We start from the raw sequence: 10,971 nt of genomic DNA, 5'->3' as shown, positions 1-10,971 counted from the left end.
TACAATTTATGGACAGTTTCACTTGTGCATGCCTGCCTAAATAACAAAGTTATGTTGTACATTTGTAGAAGTATAAAAGTAGTTCATGTTTGTCGATCTGAAGACAAAGGAATTGAAATTCCTCTGGAATCCCTCAGCAGTGAACATTTTCACCACCTCTCAGTTTTTGTTCTACAAACCTCACTTCAGAGGGGGCATAAGAACTGAAATCATCCATTCTTTCTCAACTTAATACTTTCATATTCATAATAATAAACTTCCTGCATAGGAAGGAGGAATGATTTACTGTAAACAGGCTATTTAGAATTGAATATAGCTGAAAAATGTAAGGTAGGGATGGAATTCAGAAACAATTCAGTGCCAAACCACAATGTCTGTTTGGTCTGTATGCATCAATATTTGTTTATTATTCTGTTGCTGCTGTCAATTACTCTTCAGCATATTGCTCTTAAGATATGTGGTTAAAATTCACCCCAGTGGCCCATCTTCGTATGAAGCAGTTTTCACCCTGCCTTCTTATGCCGACTTTTTCCATATCTTTACAGGCTGTTGTCCATCTTGTGGTACCTGCCCGTTATTGTCATTCGTGATGGTATTGTAGAATTGGGATGTCATTGCCTGTCTGAACCCATATGGGGTCGCGGGGAGCCGGAGCCTAGCCTGGCAACATAGGGGGAGGGAACACACCCATGACGGGACGCCAGTCCATCACAAAGCACCCCAAGCGGGACTCAAACCCCAGACCCACCAAAGAGCAGGACCCGGTCCATCCCACTGCACCACTGCGCCACCGCGCCCCCTGGAAGTCATTGTATCTGATTCAATAATATGTTTGTTAAGTCTTTAGCTGAACACTTTACACAGGTTCAGTTTATATTGTCAAGTGTAGAACACACCACTTTTCAAATTCAAAAGTATTTCTTTAGAACATTAAGCTACCTACAGGTTTTTACGCATTTGCAGAGCTAGGCAATTTAGGGTAAGTACTGTACCTAGCTCAAGGGTACTGTAGCAGGAGGTGGGGTTCAAACCTGCAACCTTCAGGTCGAAAGGCAGCAGCTCTAACAAATACCAGGTGCCTGTTGTTTGTGTCCTCATTTATTTGTGTATTTATCAATTTTATTTATATGAAGTATTTTTATTTCACTATCATTGTTTTTTTACTAGAATAAAAAGCCAGAATTTTGTCCAATTTGTGGAGAAGTCAATTCCAGTAGCTTGTTGGCTAACCACTTCCTGTGATTATGATGTCTGCACTAGCAGAAATGGGCGTGTGTGTGCTTTCGTGTGTCAGCTTTTGTGTGTTGTTGGGTACAGCTAGAAAGGACAGTAGTAATAACCGGATTGCTAAATGCAGAAGCCAGAAGTGACCCTGTTTCAGACAGAAATAATAATGAAGATGAGGGCTGGTGAGTCAAGTGCTGCCTTTTCATTTCACCTAAACTTGATACTAGCGATATTTAGTAATATACAAAAATAGAATTCTAATAAATTATTCTAATTCATGGTTTTAATTTTATTAGTATTTAGTAAGAGTACATCACACTGATTTTATGGGACAGCTGGACAAGTTCTGGTGAGAGCTCCCACATTTGGGTTTGAGTCCTACCTCCTTTGTCTTAAATTATTCCAGTATAAAAAATAAACTTTTACTAGCTGTATAGATGGGTAAATAAGTAAGGAACTTGACATTTCATTCAATGCACAAATGCTAGCCTTTTTCCATGTTAAGTGAAGCATGAAACAAACATAACACGTAAACAGATGATTAACAAAGGACGGAAATGCATATATATGGAATCTGTGGCCACTCTGTACACGCAAACGGAGGTTCAGAGTCATCAGTTCATCTGAAGCATGTCTTTAGACTATGGGAGGAAACCAGAGCACCAGGAAGAAACATACACGAATACGGCGAAAACATGCAAATACATGCACATGCAGACTGATCTAGATTCACACCCATGTTGACAGCTACATGCTATGCCACCGTGCCAGCCAAATGTACTTATTGTAATCCATGAATTAGGCATCTAAATATGTATTTAGAAAGGTATCAGGGGCACAAATCATTTTCATATATACCGTAACAATAAGGTTAAAAATATTTTCCTAAATCAGTACAAGCAGCTATATTACAAAAAATGGCAAGCTAAAACCTCAAGTAGCAAAAAGGAGAACAGAAGCTTTTCAAAAGGCGTTTTCTGCCCTACGGTTGCTGATTCATGTTGAAAACAGTGACTGGGTATCTTATGAGAGGTCAAATGAACTTGCAGAAGCTAAAAGAAAATCATAGGGTTTTCATGCCATAAATAAAAATTAGGAACATTTGGACTTACCAAAAACCTCTGAATCATGAGGAAGGCGTGACGAATAACTCCTCTAGAACTGCCTAAATCGCAGGAGCTTAAAAACAAAGTTAAGGGTTTGGAAATCCTGGAAAAAAATATTGTGATGTATGGAAGATAAATAAAATTTGAATTTGAAATTTGAAATTTTAATTTGGAGGTGCTGTTATCATGCAGACAGTGGTCGAGTAATGTTTTTTATAAGGTCAGATAAAGTACCCATTGCAATAAGCCATGAAGGGTGAAAATCTGAATATGAAATATGTACCAATACCACAGTATTTTAAATAATTGTTTGCAACCTATTAGTACATCTTTAATTACTGTTATGCACATTATGAAAGGTGTATCTCTACAGCACTGTTTGCACTAAATTGCTGCATAGTTAAATATTTATGGGACTCAAAAAAGATTTTATTTAAACAAAATCACACTGCAGTTCTACATTTTCAGTACCAAATAAGTAAGTTTTATATGGTGGACATACCAGGCAGTGATTACAGGGTTAATTGTGTTTGACGACTTTATGTCCTAAAGTTTTAAAAGATCTGAAAGTGTTTGGTTCCCTTTCTATGCCTCCACCACAGCGGAGAAAAGACAGTGCTACCCCTCAGCGACACCCCACCACAGGGCCCATCCCCGCAGGCTCATGTTCAGGGGGCGTGACAGAGGCCTGCTGCATTACTCTCCAATCAAACCGTGTGCATGGTACCCTATCTGGGGCTACGGTAGGTCCTTCATCACTTTGTGCTCGTCACAATCATCTCACGTCCTCAGTAGCATCGTTCTCATTCTTTAGTCTACATCTTAGCTGCCAGTAATAAACACTGTCCATATGCTTAGAATACTTCGTAGAAGAAGAGAAGGAACATTACATCAGAGAAATAATGTTAAATAAGTTGTTTTATTACCGAGTTTTGGCTCAATGAAAACATTAAGCCAGGTTGTCTGGATTTATTTTTTGACCTCTGGACATTTTAGATGAGCCTATGAGGAGGCTGAGTCAAGGTGTGCAAAACTTTTTGTGCTGAGACTTTCTGTGCTATTAGGTAAAAATCACTGTACCCAGCTTCATTAACTGTCTCTAGACTGTCTTGGAAAAACCTTCCTGAATATTTTTTTTTGGAAGTTAAACCTAATTCATGTAATACATAAATCTGGGTGCAGTGAGCTCACATTTATTATGGGGTGGTTGTACTGAGATTCCTTTTCTTTTGTAAATCAAATCGCTCTACTATTTTTAACCTGACAAATGTACCAAAAGCCTGAGACAACCAAAGCTTCAGTGGGACTAGCAAGATCCAGCTTAGGAAAGACTTGCATATACAGCATCTGGCACAATCCACAAGACTCATCTAAAATTATTTGGAGGCCTGCATGATTCAGCTGTGATAAAATTGTTCTCGTTCTGTTTCTGATGTGTGAGCATTTTTGTCACCATGTCCGAACCTGACAAGCAAACTGTGATTCTTTAAAAGCCGTGGGGAGGAGGAGTGCCGAATAAAACCACAACTCTTCTCAGTAAAAGTGAACAGAGAATCTGGTAATAGCCACTGGTCAGTACATACACTTCTGCATCAAGGAATGAAAAGCACTGATTTCAGTACTGATTTATTTGCCTGAGTTTGAACTGATAAAGTTGAGCCTATAAATGCGAACACAGTATCTACACAGTAGATACAGCTGCCAGGTATCTACAAAGAGCAAATAATCACACATAGTTCAGTTCTGTCATAACAGTGTGCAAATCAGTGCTTTATATGTTTGCAGATATTAAATATTATCTTGAGTTGTGTTGAGGAGACACAACATGTGTGTTGCTTTGCCGTCTGCACTGTCCCATGTTATACAATTGAAGGCAGTTGCACTATAATATTATTGACTGGATTCAGAGACAGTCTTTAATATCCATTTCTGTGGAAGGTCCCAGTTATAGCGGTACATCTAATATTTTTGAATATATTTGGTATCATATGATACAGGAAATAACTGTTCCCTCAGCATTTCATTCATATCAAGCGGTCCATCTTCGTTACCCACTTTTAGTAGAATTTGTTAGGCTGTACCGCAAGTGAAACCTGTGCTCTTCACTGGAAGGGGAAGTGTCATGGAGTTTAAAGAGGAAATGCTACAATCTGAGTTACGGCTTTCCATGCTGTGTTATTTTTATTTGAAATGACCTTTAGGAACTTCCCATTTTTGTGACTAAAGAGGGAATTTTTCAAAAAAACATAAACGTGAGAATTCAGGTTTAGGAGAACCCAGTTTTTCACACCCTTGCGACAGTAAGGAGAAATGAGGAGCGCTGCGGTTTCAGTGATTGTTTTTCACAGTCATGTGCTTTATGGCAAATGATACCCTGTGTCCACAAGCTCCTACAGCAGGTCTTTGTTCAGTCGGCCAGGCAGATTTCATAAATCTCCCCACTTCTTCCATTGTTCACACTGTAATGCCACACTGAAGGTATATGAAAAGCCTTTCTTCCTCACCAAGAATGTGATATAGTAACATACACATGCATGTTGCTTTGCCATTGCTTTCATCCAAAGCAAAAGATAACTTGATGCATTCATACACAGCTGTGCATTTTATGGTTGCGGTTATGATTCTGTAATTTTCTGAAGGGTTTATCTAAAACATTCACTTAAGGAACTGAAGTAGCTCTCTTCCATCTATAACTGGGAGACTTGCTGCATAGCAAACAAATACAAATACTCAAAAGAAATCACAGATAAGATGTTCCGTTCATAATAATGTATTATTATTATTTCTCTATTAATTCTATGCTCTGAATTTAGTAAAAATATCAAAGCAGAGAGAATCACATGCCAAATGTTTCTGTGAGCTGTAAACAACATTTTATTTATTTATTGAACTTAGGGAATTTCTGGACAATGATAGAGACAAGATACTTCAAAAAGTTTTTCTTACATGTGTGCAATTGCACGGATGCTGTATGTATGGTATTATATCACTCATATATGAAACACCTTCATTTTATTATGATATAAATGCTATAAATTTTAACATGTGCTCTGAGTCAGAGAAAATAATGTTATTCTAAATATTTTCTTCAGATTCCATCAAGAATTGTGTCTAGATTTATGATTCTGTTAGACTTCGACACACTGTGACAAGGTAAAATGTGACAGATAAGTTTCAGCCTGTTCTGTAAAGCTCAGTGTTTTTGTTAAAATGCAGCAGTAGAAATCAGTCATTTGTAAAACTGGTATGAGGTAAGTAACAATCAGAAGTGGAATTAGTAGTAATAAAAATGTTGGCTTTTGGCACCGTGTTCCAGAATCACCTGGTTTAAGAGTTCCTTAATGTCAGGGGTCACAGTCACGCAGTCAGACGTTGCTCTTCCGGTCACAATCCGTTGTCCGCCGGACCCATTGAACTGCAACGTGACTGACCTCCGCTTGACGTTTCTCCCAGAGCTCATCGGTGCATTCCAGTACATTGACATGGGCAGGAGCAAAAACGCTACGCCGCAATGCTTCCTGCGCATCTGCCACCGAAAAGCCACGGGCCGTCTCTGCGCTCTCACGGTGAAGCTTTTAGAATACCGATGCCAAAATTTTCCTTTATGGTCGAAGATATCATCTGTAATGATCGTAAGCCGTTGAGCCAAAGTGTCGGAGGGCAAATTCCCAATATTTCTGGAGTGGGTCAGAGTGATGTGGCCATCTGCTGGTTACAGGTCTGCAAAGTTCATTTGTTATGATGCTGTTTAGCGTTTCTGACCTGCTCTCACATGCTCTGCAGTTAGACAGTAAACCAGTAGCTGTGCCATTCGGGAAGTGATACACCCTCTTTGCTTCCGTATCTGAAGGATGGGGAAATTTTATGGCTTTGTAATAGCAAGTTTCCTGCCCCACGGTTTGGACGATCCGATCCAATTTTGTCAGAAGTGAGCAAGGCAGACGAGACTTTGCCAAGGGAACTACTACCTTTGGTGCCGTTTCTGCTTCCTCTTACGCCAAAGATGCATGAAACATTTGTGTTTGCCACTGTAGTACAGAAACTCTCACAGGTGAGATGTATCTTTTCATGACAGGATGCCTCACTTTTCTGTTTTTATTGCGCAGCGCCAATAAGTAGAAAATAACCCGGCTAAGCATTTACCGTGTAGCATCGTCAAAGCAAATGTTAATGCCCCATGAGATGCTCGGTAAAACGAATTTTCTGCACCTACAAAAAAAGCGTTGTCATAACTTAAGGTAAGTGTAAACTTGCTGCTGCAGTTTTAATACCTAAAGGCACACAAAACAGCAATTTTAAATATATTTTAGTGGAATGGCCATGTAGCCAAGATGAAGTCCTGTAAGCAAAATGTCCACCTTATTAGAGTAAAGTGCAAAGACATTTGAAGACGTCAAGGCTCCACATTACATTTTCACAGGAAATGCAAATTGCGCTCTGAATTCCTGAAATATGAATAGTCCCAAGGCCTTGTGTCATGTTCTCGCATTGTATATTTAGCCTGGCACTCAACACCAATGTCCAAAGGGATATGCACTCCACATTCGTTTCCTCTGTCCTTCACGTCTCGTTCGCCACAGTTAGAGTGCGTTCGGTTGCATGAATCATGCATGTCTCTCGGTGGTGTCTCTGGGTGCAGAGAACACAGGAAGAAAAAACTAAACCGAGCTTCTCGATCTAAAAATATGCTTTCGCTTTAACGAGACCCTGAAAAGACGGGAAAGCTACGGAAGCTTTTGAAAAAGAACAATTACTAATTACACACAGTGTATTCATTCTAACTTTGCAGTGATTTTCTCAGTTTTCTACTAATCTTCCTCATAGTCATTGGAGAAGAGTGTGTCCTCTTTATCAATTTTGTTCAGTGGACAGAGAAATACTCCTCAAGGTTCTGGATGAAGGGGATGAAGCAAAAAAATGTTGGAGTGCCCTCTTGCCATGGAGTCCAAGCTCCTTGATGATAAAAACAGAGCCGCTTCAGATGTCCAAAGGTGTCACACCACCTGTTCCAGTTATCCCAGGGGTCCTGAGAGCAGGTGCTTTGTTCTGTCCTTTAATCTGAGCACCACCGGTTGCCTCCCCACAACCCGTCCTGTGAGTTATGGGACAGAGGAGGGTGTGGCGAGGGATCCCGCCCTGCCTGGCATGAAATGTGCTAAACAAACTGCCCGTGCGGTGGGATTAGACACGGTCTGTGTAGATCTGGCAAACGATCTTGCAAGGGGCTTTGTACCTGAGGGCTCATTTTCCTTTTATCTGGATAGTTTTCCCATTTTATCAAGTTTCCATCACAGGGTGTTCTGATATTTATTGACTAGACACTCCAAAATTATGAGATCTCCAGAAGCTGGTTTGGAATCTGTGACTTCCTGTAGGTGAGGAAGCAAGCTAAAACAATACTTTAACAGTCCTTTTGAAAGCTGTGTTTATAGACCATTTTTAAATTTATAACAGAAAAACACTGAAGATTGAATATTTCCATCTTTAGATGATTTGTTTTGACATTGATTATAATGATGCTGTTTTTAACTGGTAACATCGTACTGATTACATTAGACTCTAGAGCAATACATAGCTATCATTGCAAAAATACCCAATCAGTGTAATGACAGCGGACGGCACTGGCAATACAAGGTACATGAAATCTTGTCAATGTTGTTCGTAAAGTCGAATTACTTTTGCCAGTGTTATGAAAACATCAGCTATTGAATCATATCTGAGACAAAAGAAATGCATAGGAAGACTGACTGAGTGAGCCGGTCCTTTTACAGACAAAGATCTGACGTTCCCAAGAAATACAGTGTCCTCAGCAAATCCTCAGTAAAAGTTTTACCGTTTGGTAATATCACAGAGAACAAAATTTCAACATATCATTTTTGAATTATAATGAAAGAACTGAACAAGGACCTGAATATATTTGCAAAGCACTGCATGCGAATGCACTTTTGAATGCTAATCTCATCCTGAGATTTAGATTTAGCTTGTCCAGGACTGTGTCCATCAATAGGTACATCATTCAATTTTAATTAAATTTTAGCTAATGCTGCAGTCAAGTCATAAGCAGCAAATATCATAAACAGTAGTACATCACTTACAAATGCCCTTTCACCACTAGTGCATCATTTTCAATGAATGTGGAAGCAACGGTTGTCTGCATTTTTCACATTTATATTCCATAACAGCATTCAATAGTGAAAACTGCTCAAAGCTCATGTTTCAACAGTTGCAACGATATTTGTTGGGTCTATCAAATGCCAAACCAGACTGTATTCTAAAGTTATTTTTTTTCCAGGCTGTAAACATTTCAAAGATTTTTTTTCCCCCTCTTCATAATTGCGGATTCAGGTAACACAGCCCCCATCTGGGCTTTGGCACAGCAGTACCCAGCCCTGGACATGAGGCACGTGAAGCAGCAGAGCGAGAGAGAGCCTCTTGCTCTCCGTTCATTTGCAGCTCCAGGGGGAGCTGTTGCAGTGGAGCTAAGGGTGGCTTCCGAACATGATTTAACGACATAACCACTGTAATGTCACATGGAAATTAGCATGAAACCACTTGTAGGAGGGAAAAATGCATATTATTACATTGTAAGGATGCAATGTGTTGGCCGGTGCTACACCGTGTTTATTTCAGTCTGTCCTCTACAGCAGGTATTTTCAACAATGGTCTTGGATGGCTGAGTCCAGTACATTTTTATAACAGCCTGAAGGTGAATCACCTAATGCAGCTTATGTCTTAAGAGAGCCCTTTTAGTCCCTTTTTTGGAATCCTTAGTTATACAAGGGAAGTGTGAAAATCTACTGAGTCTGGAGCTCCAGGGCAGGGAGTGGACGAGCCCTCTTCTACACATTTTTTTTTGCATGGGTCAAAAAGGTAAGATTTTGCAATATGTAGATTTTTTAAGGGGCTCCACTTAGAAGGGAGCTGTACGAAAGTCAGACACATTAAATATTAATATTTTATGAGCAAATCTGAAAGCAAAACATACCGTTGTTGAAATACTGGTCACAGGATGCTTGCCTGACGTGCAAGACGTTCAGTGAAAACCAAACAATCCATTTTAAAGCTGTGAATAATACAGAAAGGGCAGAAAGACGTGGAACAAGCAGAAAAAGAAACTGCAGCAGTGACAAAGAGTTACAAACAAGAGTGCAGAAAAAACCTGTAGGCAAAAGAGGGATAATAACAAATCTCATAAACTTGGTGGAGGAGAATAAACCTTGTGACAGTTCTCTTCTCTTAGCCGTGCTGACACTGTAAAACTAATAAAAACATTACTAATGTGTCAGCAGTTTCTGAAACGCATAGGCAGTCTTTCAGGTCCCCCATGTGACCAGCTGGTCGGTGGGATGGATCAAGCACTAGTAACAGCAAGGTCCTGCAGATCTTGAATTGGTGAAGTTTTTACCCGCCATCCAGGAGAATTGGAGGGAAAAATGGCAGGTACACATGGCTGTAGGAGACAATGACAGCAGCCTGGTCTGCAGTTCAAACAAGTAGACAGGCAGCTGGAAGAGAGCAGTATGAAGAGCACCACCAAAAGCTTTCTTCAGAGTATGCTGAAGAAAAGGGTCTTAGGTCTAGGTTTGTATGCATTGACTGAATGGGAGTTCCTAAAATATTCCTGTTGACTATTCGACTCTTTTGGATTCCAAAAACTGAGGGCTTTACCATCAGTGCTTGACCCATTTGAAGTAGGAAATTAAAGACGCCTGCATTTTGTGATTCAAGAGTACATTCTAGCAGTTACATATTAATGACTTCTGATAAATAAGTGGGGTAAACCCTTCAAAGCCTTATAAATAAACTCTAAGATCCTGAAGTCCTCTAAACCTCACCTGGAGCCAATGCAGGGATGTAAGAAGTAGGGTGATATTATTTTACATTATCACTTTCCTGTGTTTATAAATAAATCTCTTATGAACATAGGAAGGAATATTAATTTTATGCCCCTGTAAAACCTACTCTCCTGTGATACACTAATGTCTCACACAGTGTGTACCGTGTCACAGCCTTCCCAACAGCAGTGTGTGAAAAAAGAACAGTATTGGCCCCAGCACTGAATCCTGCCGAAAAAACCGGAAATGCTGATGGTGAAAAGTCTGTAAATTTTAAAAACTACTTTAAATATAATAACAGGGGCGTGGTTGTGCAGCGGGTTTGACCGGGTCCTGCTCTCTGCTGGGTCTGGGGTTCGAGACCCGTTTGGGGTGCCTTGGGACGGACTAGCATCCCGTCCTGGGTGTGTCCTCTCCCCCCTCCGGCCTTGCGCCTTGCGTTGCCGGGTTAGGCTCCGGTTCGTGGTGACCCCACTTGAGACAAGTAGCTTCAGCCAACGTGTGTGTGTGTGTAAATATAATATATATATATATATATAAGAAACAACCCTCTGAAGCGCTGGCCCAAACAGGCCAACATAGTACTCTTGTCCAAGGAAAGTATGGCTACAATCTTTTGTAGCAAAGGCAACAGTAAAGTCTGAAAGCATTACTATAGTACAACTACAGAAATAATAGCGTATCAGTTTATCTTTAACAATTTTGGTGAAAGCCGTTTCAGTGCTTTTGCAAACAAACCTTATCACGTTGAGATTGATAATGATTATTTTTGTCCTTTGCCAGTACACTGAATTCTTTCTTTC

At 40.1% G+C, this 10,971-nt stretch overlaps 1 protein-coding gene across 1 annotated transcript in view; it reads left to right on the top strand.

Annotated features, from left to right (window-relative positions):
- Window positions 1-1,339: 1,339 nt before the first annotated feature.
- hdac9b (histone deacetylase 9b) overlaps window positions 1,340-10,971 on the top strand; it is a 47,869-nt gene continuing 38,237 nt past the window's right edge. The window contains exons 1-2 of the mRNA XM_018740565.2: window positions 1,340-1,409; window positions 2,936-3,076. Coding sequence (XP_018596081.1) covers window positions 1,352-1,409; window positions 2,936-3,076 — 199 coding nt within the window. The 5' untranslated portion in view covers window positions 1,340-1,351. The remainder of the gene's footprint in view (window positions 1,410-2,935; window positions 3,077-10,971) is intronic.

Source organism: Scleropages formosus, chromosome 18 (assembly GCF_900964775.1).
Source record: "Scleropages formosus chromosome 18, fSclFor1.1, whole genome shotgun sequence".
Classification (NCBI taxonomy): Eukaryota; Metazoa; Chordata; class Actinopteri; order Osteoglossiformes; family Osteoglossidae; genus Scleropages; species Scleropages formosus.
This window is presented reverse-complemented; position numbering and strand designations above follow the sequence as displayed.